At 46.6% G+C, this 25,843-nt stretch overlaps 1 protein-coding gene across 4 annotated transcripts in view; it reads right to left on the bottom strand.

The window, feature by feature from the left end:
* Positions 1-1,261: 1,261 nt before the first annotated feature.
* The window catches only part of LOC129868161 (CXADR-like membrane protein), a 136,087-nt gene continuing 111,505 nt past the window's right edge, over positions 1,262-25,843 (bottom strand). For all 4 annotated transcript variants that reach the window (XM_055941861.1, XM_055941863.1, XM_055941862.1 and 1 more), the window contains 4 exons: positions 18,322-18,489; positions 12,848-12,970; positions 12,558-12,699; positions 1,262-5,662 (listed from right to left, as the gene is read on the bottom strand). In XM_055941861.1, coding sequence (XP_055797836.1) covers positions 5,308-5,662; positions 12,558-12,699; positions 12,848-12,970; positions 18,322-18,489 — 788 coding nt within the window. In that variant the 3' untranslated portion in view covers positions 1,262-5,307. The remainder of the gene's footprint in view (positions 5,663-12,557; positions 12,700-12,847; positions 12,971-18,321; positions 18,490-25,843) is intronic.

The following is a 25,843-nucleotide window of genomic DNA, read 5'->3' as shown; positions in this document are numbered from 1 at the left end:
ATGTGACGCGTGACATTCAGGCCAAAGAGTTCAATCTTGGTTTCATCAGACCAGAGAATCTTATTTCTTATGGTCTGAGAGTCTTTAGGTGCCTTTTGGCAAACTCCAAGTGGGCTGTCATGTGCCTTTTACTGAGGAGTGGCATCCGTCTCGCCATTCTACCATAAATGCCTGATTGGTGGAGTGCTGCAGAGATGGTTGTCCTTCTGGAAGTTTATCCCATCTCCACAGAGGAACTCTGGAGCTCTGTCAGAGTGACCATCGGGTTCTTGGTCACCTCCCTGACCAAGGCTCTTCTTCATCGGTTGCTCAGTTTGGCTGGGCGGCCAGCTCTAGGAAGAGTCTTGGTGGTTATAAACTTCTTCCATTTAAGAATGATGGAGGCCACTGTGTTCTTGGCAACCTTCAATGCTGCAGAAATAGTTTGTTACGCTTCCCCAGATCTGTGCCTCGATACAATCATGTCTCTGCGCTTTACAGACAATTCATTGGACCTCATGGCTTGGTTTTTGCTCTGACATGCACTGTCAACATTTTACATTTACATTTTAGTCATTTAGCAGACGCTCTTATCCAGAGCGACTTACAGTAGAGTGCATACATTTTATTACATTTTACATACTGAGACAAGGCTATCCCTACCGGCCAAACCCTCCCTAACCCGGACGATGCTATGCCAATTGTGCATCGCCCCACGGACCTCCCGGTTGCGGCCGGCTGCGACAGAGCCTGGGCGCGAACCCAGCCCAGCCTGGGCGCGAACCGAGAGACTCTGGTGGCGCAGCTAGCATTGCGATGCAGTGCCCTAGACCACTGCGCCACCCGGGAGGCCGTCAACTGTGGGACCTTATATGTGCCTTTCCAGATCATGTGTGTGCCTTTCCAAATCATGTCCAATCAATTAAATTTACCACAGGTGGACAAGTTGTAGAAACATCTCAAGACTTATGGAAACAGGATGCACCTGAGCTCAATTTCGAGTCTTATAGCAAAGGGTCTGAATACTTAGGTGAATAAGTTTTTTTTATTATTTATGAATTGATATAAAACCTGTTTTCGCTTTGCACATCGCTTTGCTCAATGTGGTATTGTGTTTAGATTGATGACGGAAAAAATATTTAAATCCATTTTAGAATAAGGTTGTAACGTAACAAACTGTGGATAAAGTCAAAAGGTCTGAATACTTCCGAATGCACTTTGTATCCAGGAAACCGTCCCTACACATGCCGGCGTGTCTGAAGTAGAGAACAATCATACCAAGTGGCTATTCATCAAATGCTTTATTACAAACCAAAACAGTAATTATTCAGATATTGTACAAATATACATTTTTCACTCGAGAAGGAGGTATGTACATTGCCTTTTTGGTTTACAACAACTCAAGTAACTGCATGACATTGTCAATCAAAGAAAATAGCGAGAGAGAACATTTCCCTCCTAAACCTGTTGGTGAAAAGAGCTTAACGCAAGCGGGACACAGAGAGCACAGTTTAAGAAAGTGCAAAGTACTTATGATTGAATACTTAACCCAAACGAGTAAACTCAAAATGAACATAACTTTCCTTTTTTACAGTCATAGCATCTGTTTTAAATGTAAAAAATTTCTGTACAAGATGATCATTTATATATTTATATAAGCATTGAGGCAAAAATACAGTTTTGTTCTTTCTCTAGTTAAGTATCTGTGACATGCATATCCATCATTTTTCAGCTTTGGGTGGATTCTTTCTCTCTTGAACATTACACGGTATGCATGAAATCAAAGGTCCCATCACTCAAACCATAGTGGAGGTATTTAGAGTAGACAGACTAATAAATGACATCAAGATGCAAGTTTTGTACTAGTTAACCTATGGTAATGTCCTTTTGGAGTCGATACATGGTGAAAGGGCAACGTAACGCCTGTGGTTCACGTTGTTCCAATCCCCAGCATGGTTTGGAGCATTCCCATTTCTCCTGTCTGCCAAGCAAGACATTCAAACAAAAAAGGGTGGAAACCCTAATGATTCAGGACACAGAGCGCTCCGCCAGGGGAATTCAGAGTCACTCAGATAACAGGAAAATCGATACCGGTGCGTATCCTACCCCATCAACGGCCGTAAGAGCTACATTCACTCATCGGCCTCCCTGTATTGGCTTTTAAGGGTATAATGGGAAATTCAAAGGGGGTTGTGGTGGGTAATCAGGAGCTCTCCCTCAGGTGTCGTCCTCTCATCTCGCCACTCATCCGTCTCCTGGTTTAAAGGAGCTTTTCAACCAGCAGTGGGCAAGCTGGAAGTACTCGAGTCACAGAGACAAAATTGCTGCTTTCTTTTCACTCTTTGAACTGCCAACAATCATGAAATAATCTCATCACAAATAGGCCGACTTTAAAAATATAACTATTGATACAAATTAATCTGGGTGATTTCAACCAGGCATGAACGAAAAGCCAGGTCAATGTTGAACCTTTAACAAGAAGTATAGACTCTCGAGTCACCTGTCCTCGTTTGAACCCTTTCGGAGGCCAGAGTGCGAGCGCGCTCTTATGCTCTGCACCGCTGGACGAGAAGAGCCCTTCCTCCTGGGTGATCTAAGATGAGTGTGCTGGGTTCTCCTGGAGGGCGCCACAGCATCAGTCACTCCAAATACCTCCTCACATCTCATCCATTACATTGCGATTGAGCCAGAATAACAGGGGTGTCTCTTTGGAGGAAGCAGTCATAACACTGAAGGACCAATGTGCTGCTGCGTAGAGGCAGTGAAGACTATCACTAGGCAGAAGTCACGCCTTTGGATCAAATGAGAGCTCAGGCAAAAGTTGACATTTAAATGAGAGAATGATAGGGCATAATTCAACACTTTCAGCCAGGATATTTTACTGAGGTTGAGTGTTGTTTAAATTCTGTTTGGCCACCATGAAGAGACTTTGATGGAATGATTTGAGTTTGACAAACTAGTATGACTACATGGTTAAACAAAATCACTCAAATCTATTGTCCTTTTCATTCTGCTTGAAATGGAGTCAGTCTCAGGTGCACCGTAGAGTTAACCATTTTAAACTGTAAAGCCGTGTTTCATGTTTTGTGAATAATACTTTTTTGTGGTGTATTCAATTAAAATGTGTATGTTAACCCAAGGCCCTCTTTAGGATTATCATTACTGTTCTTCTATAATCACAAGATGGTGCTGAGCCAACACATGTGATATCATATTATGATGTGTATGGCCCTTTGCTCATTTTCTCTTAATACAGAATATATTTGGTTTTTTTCAGACACAGTTCAACTGCAGGGGATTCAATTTATTGTTGCAAATCTCTGCTCATTAAAAAACAAGGATTCATCCAATGATTTTGGGCTGGAATCCAGCTATATCGCGGAGGTATTTAAAATGTTAAGGTCATTTTCGATTCAGCCGACTGTGAATGCGGTCTCCGCGAACGTGGGAACATTGCCTTTAAATTTAAATGGAGCTATAACGTAGATCTTGCACGTTACTTTGGCGATACAAATTGAATCCAGCCCTTTATATACTGCATGGCATAGAACACATTCATATGTTAGTTCAATCATTTTGGATGAATGGAAATGTTATTAACACAACACAAACAGAAATGCCATTAACCATCTTCAACAAACATCAACAGTGGCACTTTATTGATAGGGCTTAAGTTCACCCCTTTAATAACAATCTTTAAACATTCTGAAGGAATCTGAAATAAATGAAATAGAAAAAAGGAAACATAGAATATTAGACAACAGCAATACATATTACAGCCATTAATAATCCCCTATGATGACCACAAAGTCACATATTCCTATGGCCTTAATTGACGCTGTCCATGAACATGGGAAGATAACGTTACATAAGTCCAGACTTGTTGAGTGTATAGTGCTGGATGCACAGGAAACATGGGAAATCAATACCAATATCTTTCTGATTGCTGCGAGTGACCCATGTGCAGGTGTATAGGATGACAGGTGACGTGTCTAGGTGGAGTCTCTTACTTAAGCTATATCATCTTTGTACAATCACAGGCAAACATCCCTCTTGTATCAGCATCAAAATTTCATCCACTCTCATTGGTGTGTCAATCGATCGGTGCACCCCCTGCACCCCCTTCCTTACTAAACCAATCACCTTGCCTGCTGGCCTTGGCGGGTATCCCGGAGGAGAATACATGGAGGTCTGTGATGCCAGCAAAGAAGCCTGGGAGATATTGATTGGCTCGGTGTGGCGGAGTGTGTGAGTGTCGTAGGTGTGGTGCTCGGACAAGTCCAGAGAGAGGTTTACTTTTTCCGTTTTAATTTTTTTCTCTTTGTCTTTTTTCTGTCTTTGTCTTGTCCTGCCGTCTGGTTTGACCTGGTTGGTAGCAGGTATCAGGTGTCATGAGACAGCCAGACACCCTCGCCTGATCTCTGGTGAGCTATGCAGCCTGTGTATCTCCTTTGTTTGCTCTTTTCCAGTCCTCTATTTGCTCTTACTCCCTCCTTCCCTTTGTCCATAGCCCGTTCCGCTTTCATGGCTCTGTCGGTTTGGTTTAAAAATACCTCAGCTCTACACAGGGTCCTCCCTTGTGCATCATACTGGAAGAAGAGGAGCAATCACTGACCTCGTCGGAGTATGATACACATCACTGACCTCGTCAGAGTATGATACACATCACTGACCTCGTCAGAGTATGATGCACATCACTGACCTCGTCAGAGTATGATACACATCACTGACCTCGTCAGAGTATGATGTACATCACTGACCTCGTCAGAGTATGATGCACATCACTGACCTCGTCAGAGTATGATGCACATCACTGACCTCGTCAGAGTATGATACACATCACTGACCTCGTCAGAGTATGATGTACATCACTGACCTCGTCAGAGTATGATGCACATCACTGACCTCATCAGAGTATGATACACATCACTGACCTCGTCAGAGTATGATACACATCACTGACCTCGTCAGAGTATGATGTACATCACTGACCTCGTCAGAGTATGATGCACATCACTGACCTCATCAGAGTATGATACACATCACTGACCTCGTCAGCAAAATCAGGCAAAAACACAATGAATGTTCTGTTGTCATGGGATGTCATGCGAACAAAAGATTTCGCTCTCTATTGTTTGTACAGGAGACAAAACCTCTTACGAAAGTCTTCCCTTCGTAGAATGCACTCAATTATACTTTTAGTTGATGATATGGCTGGTTTTCACAGCGTTTCTGGGGGCAGGTTGGGGGTTGCTATCAGCTTTGTACTGGGGCTTCTTGTGTCTGTCTGCGTCTACTCCCTCCACTACTCCCTCCCCTCCCTCCCTCCTACACAGTCTGGAAGGCCTGGGTCTGGGCAGGGATCATGACCGGCGTTGCTCCCATGCGGGCCAGGTTCCCGGGGCTTAGCTTGGGGGGAGGGCTGAGCTTGGCCGGGGCTGTGCGGGGCTCAGGGGTCTTGGGGACCACCTGTGTGTAGGCAGGGGGCTGTTGGGGGAAGCTGGGGGGCTGGCCGTTCTCCTTGAGGGCGGCGACGTCAGGAACGCGGGCGCGGGGCCCCCGGGGGGCAGTGGTGTGGACCATGGACTGGGTGGAGGAGGTGCCCGAGCGGGAGCTTCCAGAACGGGACGAGGAGAGAGAATTGGGCTTCACCAGTTTGGCTTTGGGAGCCTCCGCGTCCTCCCTGAGACAGAGACAAAGACATGTGGCTCAGGACATCGAAGGATGTCACTCAATGAAACAAGATAATATTAATGAAATGACAACCTTCGGCATAATGCACAGTGAGTGCATTATAAGCACATCTATAATGGTTTAAATGCATGCATAACACATTATAATGCACAACACGTACACTACTGGTCAAAAGTTTTAGAACACCTACTCTTTGGTTTTTCTTTATTTTTACTATTTTCTACATTGTAGAATAATAGTGAGGACATCAAAACTATGAAATAACACATATGGAATCATGTAACCAAACAAGTGTTATTCTTCAAATAACCACCCTTTGCCTTGATGACAGCTTTTCACACTCTTGGCATTCTCTCAACAAGCTTCATGTGGTAGTCACCTGGAATGCATTTCAATTAACAGGTGTGTCTTCTTAAAAGTTAATTTGTGGAATTTATGTGTTGTGACAAGGTAGGGGGGTATACAGAAGATAGCCCTATTTGGTAAAAGTCTATATTTTGGCAAGAACAGCTCAAATAAGCAAAGAGAAATGACAGTCCATCATTACTTTAAGACATGAAATTCAGTCAACCATCAAGCGCTATGATGAAACTGTCTCTCATGAGGACCGCCACAGGAATGGAAGACCCAGAGTTACCTCTGCTGCCGAAGATAAGTTCATTAGAGTTACCAGCCTCAGAAATTGCAGCCCAAATAAATGCTTCACAGAGTTCAAGTAACAGACACATCTCAACATCAACTGTTCAGAGGAGACTGTGTGAATCAGGCCTTCATGGTCGAATTGCTGCAAAGAAACCACCAGAGGTGTGGACTCGAGTCACATGACTTGGACTCGAGTCAGACTCAAGTCACAAATATGATGACTTGCAACTCGACTTTGACTTTAACACCAATGACTCGTGACTTGACTTGGACTTGAGCCTTATGACTCGACCTGACTTGATACCCTCCCCAAGCCCAAATATTTTAGAAAGTGTGCAGCGCATCAACTCTTCATTTAATGGATTACAGTTTGAATCGGACAGCAGCCAATCAAATTGTGCCAGCTGAGAAAAAGTTGTGCGTGGCAGTGCAGAGGAATGTCGGCGAGTGAATTCAGATGGAGCCTGAACGGCCGTGACAGAACTTCCCACCACCAAGGGACCAAGCAGCGTGGTAAGGGGGAGCAGCGCTATCTGGAGAAATGGACATGGGAGGAGATACTGGATGGTAAGGGACCCTGGAGGCAGGCTGGGGAGTATCGCCGTCCACGGGAGGAACTGGAGGCAGCGAAAGCAGAGCGGCAGCGTTACGAGGGAACACGGCTAGCAAGGAAGCCCGAGAGGCAGCCCCCCCAACACACGGGGAGTTTGGCTGAGTCAGGTTGGAGACCTGAGCCAACTCCCCGTGCTTACCGTGGCGAGCGTCGTACTGGTCAGGCACCGTGTTATGCGGTGGAGCGCACGGTGTCTCCAGTACGCGTTCTTAGCCCGGTGCGCTACATTCCAGCTCCCCGCATCTGCCGAGCTAGGGTGAGCATCCAGCCAGGAGTGGTTGTGCCAGCCCTGCTCTCCAGACCTTCAGTGCGCCTCCTCGGCCTAGTATATCCTGCGCCAGCTCTGCGCACTGTGTCTCCGGTACGTCTGCACAGCCCAGTGCGTCCTGTGCCAGCACCCCACATTTGCAGGGTGAAGATAACCACCCAGCCAGGACGAATTGTGTAGGCTCCAAGCTCGAGACCTCCAGTGCGCCTCCACGGCCCAGTGTACCCGGTGCCTCTGCCAAGGACAGGGCCTCTTGTATGTCTCTCCAGCCTGGTGAGTCCTGTGCCTGCGCCAAGAACTAATCCTCCTGTATGTCTCCCCAGCCTGGTGAGCCCTGTGGCAGCTCCACGTACCAGACTGCCCATACTCCTCAGTCTCCTCACTCCAGTAATGATCCATGGCACGAAGCCTCCAGTGATGATCCATGGCACGAAGCCTCCAGTGATGATCCATGGCACGAAGCCTCCAGTGATGATCCATGGCACGAAGCCTCCAGTGATGATCCATGGCACGAAGCCTCCAGTGATGATCCATGGCACGAAGCCTCCAGTGATGATCCTTGGCACGAAGCCTCCAGTGATGATCCATGGCACGGAGCCTCCAGTGATGATCCATGGCATGAGCCTCCAGTGAGGAGTCATGGCACGGAGCCTCCAGTGAGGAGTCATGGCATGGAGCCTTCAGCGACGGTCTCCAGTCCGGAGCCTCCAGCAAGGTTTTCCAGTCCGGAGCCTCCAGCGACTGTCTCCAGTCCGGGTCCCCCAGCGAGGGTCTCCAGTCCGGGGCCCCCAGAGACGGTGCCCAGTCCGGGGCCCGCAACGAGGGTGCCCAGTCCGGGGCCCGCAACGAGGGTGCTCAGTCCGGGGCCCGCAACGAGGGTCCCTAGTCCAGAGGTGCCACCAAAGTGGGTGAGCCAGTGGTGGAGCGGGGTCTGCGTCCCGCACCTGAGCTGCCACCGCGGATAGATGCCCACCCAGACCCTCCCCTATAGGTTCAGGTTTTGCGGCCGGAGTCCGCACCTTTGGGAGGGGGGTACTGTCACGCCTTGACCTTAGAGATTCTTTTTGTCTCTATTTGGTTTGGTCAGGGTGTGATTTGGGGTGGGTATTCTATGTTCTATTATTTGTATTTCTATGTTTTGGCTGGGTAGGGTTCTCAATCAGGGACAGCTGTCTATCGTTGTCTCTGATTGAGAACCATACTTAGGTAGCCCTTTTCCCCACCTGTCTTTGTGGGAAGTTAACTTAGCACTTAGCCTTAAGCTTCACGGTTGTTTGGTATTGTTTATTGTTTTGTCGGCGTCATCACTTCACCACGCTGCGCTTTGGTCAAGTTCTTTCAACGGCCGTGACAGAGCCCTTGGAAAGATGACACCCCAAATTATTATTTTCGGATATAAAGACGATGCTGTATCAATAAAAAACAGATTGCAACTTGCAAAAAATGCAGGAAGAAAATTACAGCTGGAGGCGTAACAATTTCCAACTTTGTTCGACATTTGAAGCTACACAAATAACTGTAAGTTGTGGCTAATATAGCCGACAGCTATATATTTTATTACTTTACTGGTGTATCATGTAACATTAAATCAATGAGCCTCCACACAGTCAGTCAGTGCGGGAACGTGATCATTGCACCCAAGATTGAGCTACAACTGGCTAGGCAGTTGGTAGCCTAAATCCTGCCTGATGTTACTGCTGTTCCTAAAACCATTGACATACGTTAGCCTACTGTAACCACACAGAGAGAGAGTGTGTGTGATAAGGTTGGGCGATTGTGTACAAGCCTACATCGCCCGATTGCGCCCCATAGCGATCCTCGATAGTCGATCACTATTGGGGGGAGGTGTCTTTTTCATGGCTATCCATGTATTTCCATGGAAATATAATGTTTATTTGGAAAGTAATAAATATATAGATATTTTTAAAAGCATTCATGATTTGCGGAACTGTAATGTACCATTACTCTTGTTAAAAATATGAAATGGTATTACATTTGGTGAAGAGCACATTATGACTTGTTTAGGACTCGAAACTCAAAGTTAGGACTTGACACTTGACTTGATACTTGACGCTCTTGACTTGAGACTTGACTTAGACTTGCCTGTTTTGACTTGACTTGGGACTTGAGTGCTAAGACTTGAGACTTACTTGTGACTTGTAAAACAATGACTTGGTCCCACCTCTGGAAACCACTACTAAAGGACACCAATGATAAGAAGAGACTTGCTTGGGCCAAGAAACACGAGCAATGGACATTAGACCGGTGGAAATGTGTCCTTTGGTCTGGAGTCGAAATTGGAGATTTTTGGTTCCAACTGCCGTGTCTTTGTGAGACACAATGTGGGTGAACGGATGATCTCTGCATGTGTGCATGTGTATTTCCCACCGTAAAGTATGGAGGAGAAGGTGTTATGGTGTGGGGGTGCTTTGCTGGTGACACTGTCTGTGATTTATTTAGAATTCAAGACACACCTAACCAGCATATAAGGAGAGTGATGGAGTGCTGCATCAGATGACCTGGCCTCCACAATCCCCCGACCTCAACCAAATTGAGATGGTTTGGGATGAGTCGGACCACAGAGTGAAGGAAAAGCAGCCAACAAGTGCTCAGCATATGTAGGAACTCCTTCAAGACTTTTGGAAAAGCATTCCAGGTGAAGCTGGTTGAGAGAATGACCCGAGTGTGCAAAGCTGTTATCAAGACAAAGTGTGGCTATTTTAAGAATCTCAAAAGAAAATATATTTTGATTTGTTTAACACTTTTTTTGGTTACTACATGATTCCATTTGTGCTATTTCATAGTTTTGATGTCTTCACTATTATTCTACAATGTAGAAAATAGTTTAAAAAACAACATTGAATGAGTAGGTGTTCTAAAACTTTTGGCCGGTAGTGTATGTCTGCATCCATAGAACATTATGAACTTGTACGTCTTCATATAAAACTGGTGTGTTCTTTGCAGTAGCTGGCCAAATACATGGTATCCCCTTCTTACAATGAACCCTAGTTAGGTCAGGTAAGGACAGCACCTCATCGACATGCACTTAATTGTCACTACTTCATTAGCAACCCCTCACCTTCTCTAATTAAACATCAGTTTGATATCAGACTGTGTGTGTATATATGTATCACCGCTAATGCTCCATATGTCAACAGGACCGAAGTGACTGTCTGCTACGCGACTCTTCCCCTTGCTATGCCACTCCACTCCATTATTGGTGCTCAGCCATCCCCATGTGCCTGCAGAATTCAGCCCGACACTGGCTCCGCTATCGCCAAAAAATAGCTGCTGTTGTAACAAGCACTGCCAGCAGGCAGCATTATCAGACATAATTTAGGACGCTGGGAACTTGCTCCGAGGGATGGCAAGTAACCTGCTCCGAGGGATGGGGAGGAACCTGCTCCGAGGGATGGGGAGGAACCTGCTCTGAGGGATGAGGAGGAACCTGTTCTGAGGGATGGGGAGGAACCTGTTCTGAGGGATGGGGAGGAACCTGCTCTGAGCGATGAGGAGGAACCTGCTCTGAGGGATGGGGAGGAACCTGCTTCGAGGGATGGGGAGGAACCTGCTCCGAGGGATGGGGAGGAACCTGCTCCGAGGGATGGGGAGGAACCTGCTCCGAGGGATGGGGAGGAACCTGCTCCGAGGGATGGGGAGGAACCTGCTCCGAGGGATGGGGAGGAACCTGCTCCGAGGGATGGGGAGGAACCTGCTCCGAGGGATGGGGAGGAACCTGCTCCGAGGGATGGGGAGGAACCTGCTCCGAGGGATGGGGAGGAACCTGCTCCGAGGGATGGGGAGGAACCTGCTCCGAGGGATGGGGAGGAACCTGCTCCGAGGGATGGGGAGGAACCTGCTCCGGGGGATGGGGAGGAACCTGCTCCGGGGGATGGGGAGGAACCTGCTCCGAGGGATGGGGAGGAACCTGCTCCGAGGGATGGGGAGGAACCTGCTCCGAGGGATGGGGAGGAACCTGCTCCGAGGGATGAGGAGGAACCTGCTCCGAGGGATGAGGAGGAACCTGCTCCGAGGGATGGGGAGGAACCTGCTCTGAGGGATGGGGAGGAACCTGCTCTGAGGGATGGGGAGCAACCTGCTCTGCTGGATGGGGAGGAAAGGGGAGTGTATACACAGGCTGGAGAGAGGATCCTGCTCTGGGAGTTGAGGAACCTGCTCTTGAGAGGTGAGGAACCTGCTCTGAGAAGTGAGGAACCTGCTCTTGAGAGGTGAGAAACCTGCTCTGAGAAGTAAGGGACCTGCTCTGAGAGGTGAAGAACCTGCTCTGAGAAGTAAGGGACCTGCTCTGAGAGGTAAGGAACCTGCTCTGATGGTTGGTAACCTGCTCTGAGAGGTGAGGGACCTGGTCTGAGGGTTGGGAACCTGCTATAAGAGGTGAGGAACCTGCTCTGAGGGATGGGGAGGAAAGGGGCTGGTATACTCAGGCTGGAGAGGGGATGCTACTCAGGCTGGAGAGGGGATGCTACACAGGCTGGAGAAGGGATGCTACACAGGCAGGAGAAGGGATGCTACACAGGCTGGAGAGAGGATGCTACACAGGCTGGAGAAGTGATGATACATAGGCTGGAGAAGGGATGCTACACAGGCTGGAGAAGGGATGCTACACAGGCTGGAGAAGGGATGCTACACAGGCTGGAGAAGGGATGCTACACAGGCTGGAGAAGGGATGCTACACATGCTGGAGAAGGGATGCTACACAGGCTGGAGAAGGGATGCTACACAGGCTGGAGAAGGGATGCTACACAGGCTGGAGAGAGGATGCTACACAGACTGGAGAAGGGATGCTACACAGGCTGGAGAAGGGATGCTACACAGGCTGGAGAGAGGATGCTACACAGGCTGGAGAAGGGATGATACATAGGCTGGAGAAGGGATGCTATACAGGCTGGAGAAGGGATGCTACACAGGCTGGAGAAGGGATGCTACACAGGCTGGAGAAGGGATGCTACACAGGCTGGAGAAGGGATGCTACACAGGCTGGAGAAGGGATGCTACACATGCTGGAGAAGGGATGCTACACAGGCTGGAGAAGGGATGCTACACAGGCTGGAGAGAGGATGCTACACAGGCTGGAGAGAGGATGCTACACAGGCACTGAGAGTGAAGTCAAGTCCCTTTTTGTACCAACTAGGTGAGGTTTGTTCCCACCCCATCTGTTTATGTATTTACTTTTTGTTATTTTTGATTCAATATGTTCTGTGTTTTTGACTATCTGCAAATCACCTTAACTAACCTAAATCTGTGTGTTTGAGGATGATTGTGTGTGAAAGTATGTGTGTGTGTGTGTGTGTGTGTGCGTGTGTGATGCGCGTGTGTATGTGATTGTGTGTGTGTGTGTACCTGATCTCGTTAGGGGTCTCCTCCTCCTCGTATTTCTTCTTCTCCTTCTTGCGGAACACCAGCCAAATAATGAGAATGATGAGGAGGACACCGAAGGACACGCCCACCACAGCGCCCGCCACCACACCCATGCCCCGCACATCTAAAATGTACACAAAGATAAACATTGTTCACAGGCTGGAAGAAAGGGATAGCTAATACTGTCCTACAGATCATCTTTGGTAACCTTAATGGGGTTCTAATATGAGACAGTGTGTACGTGGGTGTTGGTTATAGCCTGGGTTACTCACAGTGCATCTTGACCTCTACGGTGCAGCTCTCCTCTCCCACATCGTTGCTGGCGGTACATTTATACACCCCAGCACTCTCCTTGGTCAGGTTCCTCAGTGTCACTATCTCTGAGTTTTTCAAATCTTACACGAGAACAGGATAAGGTCAAATCAAATACAATTAATTTGTCAAATGTTTCGTGTAGACTAAGGCCTCGATTCAATCAGATTAAGAGTTACCGGAGATAGCAGACAGCCACATAGTGAGTGTTTTGGAGGTGGAACTGTGTTGGAGCTGTCAAATCGGTGATCAGCTCCTCTTGTGATCGTTGTCACAAAGCCACACCCCCCTCTCAAATTAGAAATTCAGAACGCGAAAGTATAGGCAATATAGAAATAATTACGCTCAAATAAATTGAAAAATCATGAAAATAAATAATGTGGGTTTCTATCATCCTAATGGAGGTGTAGATTACATCTATCATCCTAATGGAGGTGTAAATTACATATATCATCCTAATAGAGGTGTAAATTACATCTCACGTTTCAAATTGATAAACAAGGCTGCATGGGGTTTCTGTTAATACGACTCCGTGCAGCCAATGGTAATGTCTGCTATACTGTATGTAAACTCAGCAAAAAAAGAAACGTCCTCTCACTACGTTTATTTTCAGCAAACTTAACATGTGTAAATATTTGTATGAACATAAGATTCAACAACTGAGAAATAAACTGAACAAGTTCTACAGACATGTGACTAACAGAAATTTAATAATCTCACAGCCAGATTTGCCAGTTCTTGCTGTGAGATGTTACCCCACTCTTCCACCAAGGCACCTGCAAGTTCCCGGACATTTCTGGGGGGAATGCCCTCACCTTCCGATCCAACAGGTCCTAGACGTGCTCAATGGTATTGAGATCCGGGCTCGTCGCTGGACATGGCAGAACACTGACATTCCTGTCTTGCAGGAAATCACGCACAGAACAAGCAGTATGGCTGGTGGCATTGTCATGCTGGAGGGTCATGTCAGGATGAGCCTGTAGGAAGGGTACCACATGAGGGAGGAGGATGTCTTCCCTGTAACGCACATCGTTGAGATTGCCTGCAATGACAACAAGCTCAGTCCGATGATGCTGTGACACAACGCCCCAGACCATGACGGACCCTCCACCTCCAAATCGATTCCGCTCCAGAGTACAGGCCTTGGTGTAACACTCATTCCCTCAACAATAAACGCAAATCTCACCATCACCCCTGGTGAGACAAAACCGCAACTCGTCAGTGAAGAGCACTTTTTGCCAGTCCTGTCTGGTCCAGCGACGGTGGGTTTGTGCCCATAGGCAACGTTGTTGCCGGTGATGTCTGGTGAGGACCTGCCTTACAACAGGCCTACAACCCCTCAGTCCAGCCTCTCTCAGCCTATTGCGGACAGTCTGAGCACTGATGGAGGGATTGTGCGTTCCTGGTGTAACTTGGGCAGCTGTTGTTGCCATCCTGTACCTGTCCCGCAGGTGTGATGTTCGGATGTACCGATCCTCTGCAGATGTTGTTACACGTGGTCTGCCACTGCAAGGACGATCAGCTGTCCGTCCTGTCTCCCTGTAGCGCTGTCTTAGGCGTCTCACAGTACGAACATTGCAATATATTGCCCTGGCCACATCTGCAGTCCTCATGCCTCCTTGCAACATGCCTAAGGCACGTTCATGCAGATGAGCAGGAACCCTGGGCATCTTTCTTTTGGAGTCAGTAGAAAGGTCTCTTTAGTGTCCTAAGTTTTCATAACTGTGACCTTAATTGTCTACTGTCTGTAAGCTGTTAGTGTCTTATTGACCGTTCCACAGGTACATGTTCATTAATTGTTTGTGGTTCATTGCACAAGCATGAGAAGTTATTTAGATTTTTTACGAATTATCTTTGAAAGACAGGGTCCTGAAAAAGGGACGTTTCCTTTTTTGCTGAGTTTATAACGCCGGGAGCCACTTGTGGATTTGACAGCTCTAATGCAGTTCCACCTCCGGCACCGCCAAAACAACCACTATACAGATGTCCGCTAAAGCAGATCTGATTGAATAGAGTCCTAACAGTGAAATATTTACTTACAGGGAGGGTCTTTTCCAACAATGCAGAGTTAAGATAAAACATTGAAATAGAAACACGAGGAATAAATACACAGTGAATAACGAGTAAAAAATAACATGGCTAATACAGGGAGTACCAGTACCGAGTTGATGTACAGGGGTACGAGGTAACTAAGGTAGCTATGTACAGTACATATAGGTAGGGGTAAAGTGACATAGCAACAGGATAGATAAGGGCCGATTTCAAGGTTTTACTGTTAACCTACAAAGCGTTACATGTGCTTGCTCCTACCTATCTCTCCGAGTTGGTCCTGCCGTACATACCTACACGTACGCTACGGCCACAAGACGCAGACCTCCTAATTGTCCCTAGAATTTCTAAGCAAACAGCTGGAGGCAGGGCTTTCTCCTATAGACCTCCATTATATGGAATGGTCGGCCTAACCATGTGAGAGACGCAGACTCGGTCTCAACCTTTAAGTCTTTACTGAAGACTTATCTCTTCATTAAGTCTGGCCCAGGAGTGTGAAGGTGAACGGAAAGGCTCTGGAGCAACGAACCGCCCTTGCTGTCTCTGCCTGGCCGGTTCCCCTCTCTCCACTGGGATTCTCTGCCTCTAACCCTATTACAGGGGCTGAGTCACTGGCTTACTGTTGCTCTTCCATGTCGTCCCAAGGAGAGGTGCGTCACTTGAGTGGGTTGAGTCACTGACGTGATCTTCCTGTCTGGGTTGGCGCCCCCCTTGGGTTGTGCCGTGGCGGTGATCTTTGTGGGCTATACTCGGCCTTGTCTCAGGATGGTAAGTTGGTGGTTGAAGATATCCCTCTAGTGGTGTGGGGGCTGTGCTTTGGCAAAGTGGGTGGGGTTATAACCTGCCTGTTTGGCTCTGTCCGGGGGTATCGTCGGATGGGGCCACAGTGTCTCCTGACCCCTCCTGTCTCAGCCTCCAGTATTTATGCTGCAGTAGTTTATGTGTCGGGGGGCTATGGTCAGTCTGTTATATCTGGAGTACTTCTCCTCTTATCCGGTGTCCTGTGTGAATTTAAGTATCTCTCCTTCTCTCTTTCTTTCTCTCTCTCTCTCGGAGGACCTGAGCCCTAGGACCATGTGTCAGGACTACCTGGCATGATGACTCCTTGCTGTCCCCAGTCCACCTGGCCTTGCTGCTGCTCCAGTTTCAACTGTTCTGCCTGCGGCTATGGAACCCTGACCTGTTCACCGGACGTGCTACCTGTCCCAGACCTGCTGTTTTTAACTCTTAATGATACTTAAGATACTCTTAATGATCGGCTATGAAAAGCCAACTGACATTTACTCCTGAGGTGCTGACCTGCTGCACCCTCGATAACTACTGTGATTATTATTATTTGACCATGCTGGTCATTTATGAACATTTGAACATCTTGGCCATGTTCTGTTATAATCTCCACCCGGCACAGCCAGAAGAGGACTGGCCACCCCTCATAGCCTGGTTCCTCTCTAGGTTTCTTCCTAGGTTTTGGCCTTTCTAGGGAGTTTTTCCTAGCCACCGTGCTTCTACACCTGCATTGCTTGCTGTTTGGGGTTTTAGGCTGGGTTTCTGTACAGCACTTTGAGATATCAGCTGATGTACGAAGGGCTATATAAATACATTTGATTTGATTTGATAATAGACAGTAGCAGCAGTGTGTGAGTTTGTGTGGGTAAAAGAGTTGGTGCAAAATGGGGTCAATGTAGGTAGTCCGGGTAGCCATTTGATTAGTTATTTAGCAGTCTTGTTATGCTGTCTTATAGCTTGGGGATAGAAGCTGTTCAGGTTCCTGTTGGTTCCAGACTTGGTGCACTGGTACCGCTTGCCGTGCGGTAGCAAAGAGAACAGTCTATGGCTTGAGTGGCTGGAGTTTTTTTGGGCCTTTTTTGGGCCTTCCTGTAGCGCCTTGCGGTCGGGTGCCTTGCAGTTGCCATACCAAGCGGTTATGCAGTCAGTCAAGATGCTCTCAATGGTGCAGCTGTTGAACTTTTTGAGGATCTGAGAGCCCATGCCAAATCTTTTCAACCTCCTGAGGGGGAGAGGTGCTGAGATGCCCTCTTCACAACTGTGTGGGTGTGTGTGGACCATGATAATTCCTTAGTGATGTGGACACCAAGGAACTTTTAGCTCTCGACTGACTCCACTACAGCCCCATCGTTGTGGATGGGGGTGTGCTCGCCCCTCCGTTTCCTGTAGTCCACAATCAGCTCCCTTATCTTGCTGACGTGGAGGGAGAGGTTGTTGTCCTGGCATCACACTGCCAGGTCTCTGACCTCCTCCCTATAGGCTGTCTCATCGTCGTCGGTGATCAGTTGTACGACCGTTGTGTCGTCAGAAAACTTGATGATGGTATTGGAGTCGTGGGTGAACAGGGGGTACAGGAGGGGATGGTCAGCGTGGCAAATGTGTTGTTTCCTACCCTTATCGCCTGGTGGCGGTCCGTCAGGAAGTTCAGGATACAGTGATTGTGATGCAATTTAAAGCTTTTTTTTCAACTATCAAATCCAGAAACACTATTGCAAGTGATGGTTATGTGAGTGTTTGAACTTTGAACAATCATCGAATACATCAAATTAGATATTTTAAGAAAAATAGTGATAGATAAGAATGGAAATGTATAAACTTAAACTAATTCAGTAACCAAACCATGATCCAAACCATGGTGTCTCTTTTACATTTTCCTGCAATGTCACAATCATAATGTTTCTTCACATCTATGGCTCAGTTGGTAGAGCATGGCGCTTGCTATGCCAGGGTTGTGGGTTTGATTCCCACGAGGGACCAGTATTAAAAATGTATGCACTCACTACTATAAGTCGCTCAGGATAAGAGCATCTGCTAATTGACTAAAACATTGTAATTGTAAAAAATGAGTATTACTGTTCCCTGTTATAGACTGATTTTTTTGACCTATTCAATACAGAACAGAAATTCATAGGGCGTTGGGCTGGTGTTTGATTTGGGATTGGTAAACTCAATCCTTTGCTGTAACAGATGTGAATGGACAGTTTCCCAGAACAAGTAGGAGTGCTATTGACTAAGAACTTGGCCGAGTCTGCATGTGAGAAATTACTCTACCAACACTTGTCACTAACGCTAACTGGACACGTGAACAAGGTCAAACAAGGATACTGGAGATGGTGTATTTGCATTGAAATTGGTCTGGCATTCTGACACACACTTTAATTATGTAAAGTACAGTATGTTCTGTCCCAAAAGTCCTTAAAGGGGATCTGGAAATTACTCAATGTTTTCATCCCAAGTAGGACATCTTAGTTGGAGTTTAAGTCAGTGTATAACTCATGACAAATCTTGATTTATGACAGACTTGTCAATATGTCTTGAAGGCACAGGAAATACATCCACACACACACACAGAGAGCCTGCAGTGGACTAGAGGGCTTACCTATGAGGGCCAGTGGGGGCAGCTTTCCCACGTACTTGCCCTTGTCCAGCAGCCTCTCCCATTTGTAGTTTATGGGGTCAGAGCCGTCTGTAGACTTACAGCTCATCTTAACATCACTACCCTCCAACAGCCGGCCCTCCATCCAACACCGCGGCTTAGATGGCTTCACTGGGGACAGAGAGAAAGACAGAGATGAACACACACATTTTTGTGTTAGATAATAACAGGTTCATATTTCCCACGACATACCTTTATAATAACTAAAAAATAATCTTATCCACAAATGATATCGTCTTGAGTTCTTGGACTTAAATGAAAGTGCACCTAAAATCAAACAACAGTGATATTATGTGATGGTTCAGGTTCTGTATAAAAAGGACTAGAAGGTACATTAGAAGGTGTGAGTATTGTCAGAATGAGGGCTTCTGTAGTTCCACTGGTGGTGCTGCTATGTGTGTCTGGGGCATCATGAGCGCAGGGAGAGAGGGAGGAGGTGAGTGGAGTTCACTATGAGAGCCAGAAGACCAAAACTTCAGCCTTGACTGACAGTAAGACCACCACCCAACCTGACGGATGAGTCATTTCAAGCCTTATTCATACAGTTTTGTTGAATAGGAAATGCATAATATCACATTTTATCATATTTGTACTGTGTACTTGAGCTGGTGTCCTCAAAAATGGCTACACCTCAGCAATTTATAACTATTTTTACCAGAAAGGTGAGATTTTATCTTTTCTTGGAGTATCCTGCATTACTAGTTATTGTTTATGGCCCTCTCATGATAAATAATTACTTTTGGAGATTACGTAGATTACATTTGATTACATTTAACTGGTTCTAAATTACTTTTCTCACACTAAACATGTTATTATTATGTTGTTCCGGAGTTCCAAATTAAGCAGCAGCAGCTGAAAAGATGAGCTCCTACAAATATTGAAATTTAAATGTTTTTTTAGAGTAAAGTACATCGAAAAAAATCAAAAGAAAACTGCAAACTGAATAGGAGACCAAACAAGCAGCAAACAAAGAAGAAAGGCTTTTGAAAAAGTAACAATTTTTTCATAAAATTATACCGTTTTCTTAGCTAGCTAAGTTGTTTACCTGTTGCTAGGCAGTTGCTAGGGACATTCCTGGAAGAAGCTAGCTAGCTAACAAGGAGTGTCTAGTTGGCAGAAAAGAAGAAGGGACAAAGAAGGGACAAAGTGGGACAAAATAAGGACAGAAGAAAAGGGAAAGGGGGGAAAAGGGACATTAAGGTGAAGCAGTCCTCTAAAGACACAAAAGACAATAATACAAGAAACAACACTTCTATTGCCTCTCCCTCTACGATACGCACTTCCGGGTTGGAGCGAGTAGTTGCATTCCGCTTTGCTCCACAGGTAGTATAACATTTCATTTCATTACAGTACAACAGTTTGATTTGTTTGATCTTAGCTGGCTACATAGCCGTCTTTGTATCCAAGATAATTGTGTAGTCTAGAGTAATTGTCGAGGTTACCTAGCCAGTTAGAGGTTACCTAGCCAGCTACACTTTCAAACAAAGTCAACAACGCAGCCACTGCTAGCTAGCCTATTTCACCAGCCAGCAGTACTATATCATTTTAGTCAATAAGATTTTTTGCAACGTAAGCTTAACTTTCTGAACATTCGAGACGTGTAGTCCACTTGTCATTCCAATCTCATTTGCATTAGCGTAGCCTCTTCTGTAGCCTGTCAACTATGTGTCTGTCTATCCCTGTTCTCTCCTCTCTGCACAGACCATACAAACGCTTCACACCGCGTGGCCGCTGCTACTCTAACCTGGTGGTCCCAGCGCGCACGACCCACGTGGAGTTCCAGGTCTCAGGCAGCCTCTGGAACTGCCGATCTGCGGCCAACAAGGCAGAGTTCATCTCAGCCTATGCTTCCCTCCAGTCCCTCGACTTCTTGGCACTGACGGAAACATGGATTACCACTGATAACACTGCTACTCCTACTGCTCTCTCCTCGTCTGCCCACGTGTTCTCGCACACCCCAAGAGCTTCTGGTCAGCGGGGTGGTGGCACTGGGATCCTCATCTCTCCCAAGTGGACATTCTCTCTTTCTCCCCTGACCCATCTGTCTATCGCCTCCTTTGAATTCCATGCTGTCACAGTTACCAGCCCTTTCAAGCTTAACATCCTTATCATTTATCGCCCTCCAGGTTCCCTTGGAGAGTTCATCAATGAGCTTGACGCCCTGATAAGTTCCTTTCCTGAGGATGGCTCACCTCTCACAGTTCTGGGTGACTTTAACCTCCCCATGTCTACCTTTGACTCATTCCTCTCTGCCTCCTTCTTTCCACTCCTCTCCTCTTTTGACCTCACCCTCTCACCTTCCCCCCCTACTCACAAGGCAGGCAATACGCTTGACCTCATCTTTACTAGATGCTGTTCTTCCACTAATCTCATTGCATCTCCCCTCCAAGTCTCCGACCACTACCTTGTATCCTTTTCCCTCTCGCTCTCATCCAACACTTCCCACACTGCCCCTACTCGGATGGTATCGCGCCGGCCCAACCTTCGCTCTCTCTCCCCCGCTACTCTCTCCTCTTCCATCCTATCATCTCTTCCCTCTGCTCAAACCTTCTCCAACCTATCTCCTGATTCTGCCTCCTCAACCCTCCTCTCCTCCCTTTCTGCATCCTTTGACTCTCTATGTCCCCTATCCTCCAGGCCGGCTCGGTCCTCCCCTCCTGCTCCGTGGCTCGACGACTCATTGCGAGCTCTCAGAACAGGGCTCCGGGCAGCCGAGCGGAAATGGAGGAAAACTCGCCTCCCTGCGGACCTGGCATCCTTTCACTCCCTCCTCTCTACATTCTCCTCTTCTGTCTCTGCTGCTAAAGCCAATTTCTACCACTCTAAATTCCAAGCATCTGCCTCTAACCCTAGGAAGCTCTTTGCCACCTTCTCCTCCCTCCTGAATCCTCCTCCCCCTCCTCCCCCCTCCTCCCTCTCTGCTGATGACTTCGTCAACCATTTTGAAAAGAAGGTCGACGACATCCGATCCTCGTTTGCTAAGTCAAACGACACCGCTGGTTCTGCTCACACTGCCCTACCCTGTGCTTTGACCTCTTTCTCCCCTCTCTCTCCAGATGAAATCTCGCGTCTGGTGATGGCCGGCCGCCCAACAACCTGCCCGCTTGACCCTATCCCCTCCTCTCTTCTCCAGACCATTTCCGGAGACCTTCTCCCTTACCTCATCTCGCTCATCAACTCATCCTTGACCGCTGGCTACGTCCCTTCCGTCTTCAAGAGAGCGAGAGTTGCACCCCTTCTGAAAAAACCTACACTCGATCCCTCCGATGTCAACAACTACAGACCAGTATCCCTTCTTTCTTTTCTCTCCAAAACTCTTGAACGTGCCGTCCTTGGCCAGCTCTCCTGCTATCTCTCTCAGAATGACCTTCTTGATCCAAATCAGTCAGGTTTCAAGACTAGTCATTCAACTGAGACTGCTCTTCTCTGTGTCACGGAGGCGCTCCGCACTGCTAAAGCTAACTCTCTCTCCTCTGCTCTCATCCTTCTAGACCTATCGGCTGCCTTTGATACTGTGAACCATCAGATCCTCCTCTCCACCCTCTCCGAGCTGGGCATCTCCGGCGCGGCCCACGCTTGGATTGCGTCCTACCTGACAGGTCGCTCCTACCAGGTGGCGTGGCGAGAATCTGTCTCCGCACCACGTGCTCTCACCACTGGTGTCCCCCAGGGCTCTGTTCTAGGCCCTCTCCTATTCTCGCTATACACCAAGTCACTTGGCTCTGTCATATCCTCACATGGTCTCTCCTATCATTGCTATGCAGACGACACACAATTAATCTTCTCCTTTCCCCCCTCTGATAACCAGGTGGTGAATCGCATCTCTGCATGTCTGGCAGACATATCAGTGTGGATGACGGATCACCACCTCAAGCTGAACCTCGGCAAGACGGAGCTGCTCTTCCTCCCGGGGAAGGACTGCCCGTTCCATGATCTCGCCATCACGGTTGACAACTCCACTGTGTCCTCCTCCCAGAGTGCTAAGAACCTTGGCGTGATCCTGGACAACACCCTGTCGTTCTCAACTAACATCAAGGCGGTGACCCGTTCCTGTAGGTTCATGCTCTACAACATTCGCAGAGTACGACCCTGCCTCACGCAGGAAGCGGCGCAGGTCCTAATCCAGGCACTTGTCATCTCCCGTCTGGATTACTGCAACTCGCTGTTGGCTGGGCTCCCTGCCTGTGCCATTAAACCCCTACAACTCATCCAGAACGCCGCAGCCCGTCTGGTGTTCAACTTTGCCAAGTTCTCTCACGTCACCCCGCTCCTCCGCTCTCTCCACTGGCTTCCAGTTGAAGCTCGCATCCGCTACAAGACCATGGTGCTTGCCTACGGAGCTGTGAGGGGAACGGCACCTCCGTACCTTCAGGCTCTGATCAGGCCCTACACCCAAACAAGGGCACTGCGTTCATCCACCTCTGGCCTGCTCGCCTCCCTACCTCTGAGGAAGTACAGTTCCCGCTCAGCCCAGTCAAAACTGTTCGCTGCTCTGGCACCCCAATGGTGGAACAAACTCCCTCACGACGCCAGGTCAGCGGAGTCAATCACCACCTTCCGGAGACACCTGAAACCCCACCTCTTTAAGGAATACCTAGGATAGGATAAAGTAATCCTTCTAACCCCCCCCCCCCCCCCCCCCCCTTAAAAGAGTTAGATGCACTATTGTAAAGTGGTTGTTCCACTGGATATCATAAGGTGAATGCACCAATTTGTAAGTCGCTCTGGATAAGAGCGTCTGCTAAATGACTTAAATGTAATGTAAATGTTATTACTACTTTGGTGTCATATACAGTAAAATATGCAATATTACGAGATATTTGTTTGATAATAATCACAGACATACTATATAATAATATATTAACTGTTTCTCCTCTCCATATTGACAGGCAAGTTGATATAAAGTGTAGTCAACTTTGTTCTTAGGGCAGAACAAATCCGATTGGTTTCTAAAAGGTCAATGGGCGGAGTTTTACAGATGCACAACTATTGAAAACATGGCGGAGGTTTGAACTGAGAATCTTGTAAATAAAACTTTGAGTTACAAGTTGTAACGTTTTCAAATCATTATTGTGTTACAATTGTCAGATAAATGTGACAATATCTTTAAGATATAACTGGTCTCCTGACTTGAAGCAAAGAGTAAAATGTAACAAATTTCAAACAACATGCTAATCAGAGCAAGCTAGCTAGCTATCAGATTATTTTGCCCTTAGAACAAAATTTGACTACACTTTATGTCAATCTTCTATTGGCAAATCAGACCATAGGTGGTGTTCTTCACTGCTCTGACTGGTACTGTAGGACCCATCAGCAGTCATACTACTCTGACCTACAGAAAAATCTTCACAAACATAAAGGCTTACAACAACATTACAGGTACCACATTCTGTATCCATTTAAAATATTTGATGACTATTTAGTTATAGCATACTGTATATACTTTACATATGAATGAATATACAATATTATGTTTTTGTCATACAGGTATCTTCACAGCACCAGCGAGAGGAGTCTACTACTGTAGATTCACTGCCTGTGGTATCATGGACACGTGGATGGGTGCATACTTGTATAAGAATGACCAGAGAGTAATGGTCACACATGAAAATGTTGATGGTAATGGGAACTGTGAGTATGCATCTAATGCAGCTGTCCTTGAGTTAGAGGAAGGAGATGTCATGTATATATGTCTCCCTTCCATTCCTCAAATCACCGTAATACCTTTCTGCTCTTCAACATGTACATTTTTTCATGTTGAACAGAACAGAGTGTTAGAAAGTATTGTTCCCTGCTATCATTAAAACATTCATTAAGCACTATATGTCTGTCATTACTGAGTGCTTACAGCAGTATAAAGTAATCTACCAATATCAAATGAGCAATAATGACCGAGTTGACAAGTCTGAGGTCATAGAATCTCCTACTAGATAGAGCAACCAGCATGTTAAGTCTCTAGACTAGAACTGTATGTACATGAACCAGTGGTTCTGTTGTATTTTTGGTACACCGGTTCTCTCACAATAACTTCACAACATTTCTCCCTATGAACAAACTTGATCAAGCACACATACACATTTAAACCATGTTTGAGAAATTACATTTTTATTAGTCCAGTTTAAAAGGGCAATTTAGTACAAGACTAGGTTTAAAGGGATGACATAATGCCCACTGGATGATGTCATTGGAAACACTTTTTTTTCGTCTACATTTTTTTATACAAAACATAGAAACCAACGTTTTCACATTTAATGTTGGGTTGGTGCTGGAAATGATGAATATGAGGTTGAAAAGTGGTGACAATTTCCATTTAATGTATGTCTGGGAGACCGCTCCAGGATGTTCAACTGGACACGGATGAGTTTTCTGACATAAATTATGTTATTTTCAACAGTGCTTAAATGTGTGGATGAGAGACCAAACATATTTATTCCCACTAATAAATACATACAAATTTGACAAGGTCTCTGTCCTTTCTATGTGCTTCCAGATTTATATATTGTAACAACTGTATGTAACCAGATATCAATACATTACAGACACTGTATTCCTCCAAAAATCTATATAAAATCCACCATACAGTATCTTGTCCATATACATTGCTGACACTGAAAGTAATTAAGTGTTAGCCATTCAGTTATTTAAAATGCGTACTTCTTTACAGTTCCAATAAATCTCCAATATCAATAGCCCAGTAAAATGGTATACTATATATACAAAAGTATGCGGACAGCCCTTCAAATTAGTGGATTCGGATACTTCAACCACTCCCGTTACCGACAGGTGTATAAAAATCGAGCACACAGCCATGTAATCTCCATAGACAAATATTGGCAGTAGTATTGCCTTACTGAAGAGCTCAGTGACTTTCAACGTGCCACCATCATAGGATGCCACCTTTGGAACAAGTCAGTATATCAAATTTCTGCCCTGCTAGAGCTGCCCAGGTCAACTGTACATGCTGTTATTGTGTCTAGGAGCAACAACGACTCAACCGCAAAGTGTTAGGCCGCACAAGGTCACAGAACGGGAAAGCCGAGGGCCGAAGCACATAGTGCGTAAAAATAGTCTGTCCTCGGTTGCAACACTGACTACTGAGTTCCAAACTGCCTCTGGATGCAACGTCGGGAGCTTCATGAAATGGGTTTCCATGGCCAAGCAGCCGCACACAAGCCTAAGATCACCATGCACAATGCCAAGCATTGTCTGGAGTGGTGTAAAGCTAGCTGCCATTGGATTCTGGAGGAGTGGAAATGCGTTCTCTGAAGTGACGAATCATGCTTCATCGTCTGGCAGTCTGACGGACGAATCTGGTTTTGGCGGATGCTAGGAGAATGGTACCTGCCCAAATGCATAGTGCCAACTGTAAAGTTTGGTGGAGGAGGAATAATTGTCTGGGGCTGTTTTCATGGTTTGGGCTAAGCCCCTTAATTGCAGGGAAGGGAAGTCTTAACGCTACAGCATA

This window comes from Salvelinus fontinalis, chromosome 13 (genome assembly GCF_029448725.1).
Source record: "Salvelinus fontinalis isolate EN_2023a chromosome 13, ASM2944872v1, whole genome shotgun sequence".
NCBI classification, from domain to species: Eukaryota; Metazoa; Chordata; class Actinopteri; order Salmoniformes; family Salmonidae; genus Salvelinus; species Salvelinus fontinalis.
This window is presented reverse-complemented; position numbering and strand designations above follow the sequence as displayed.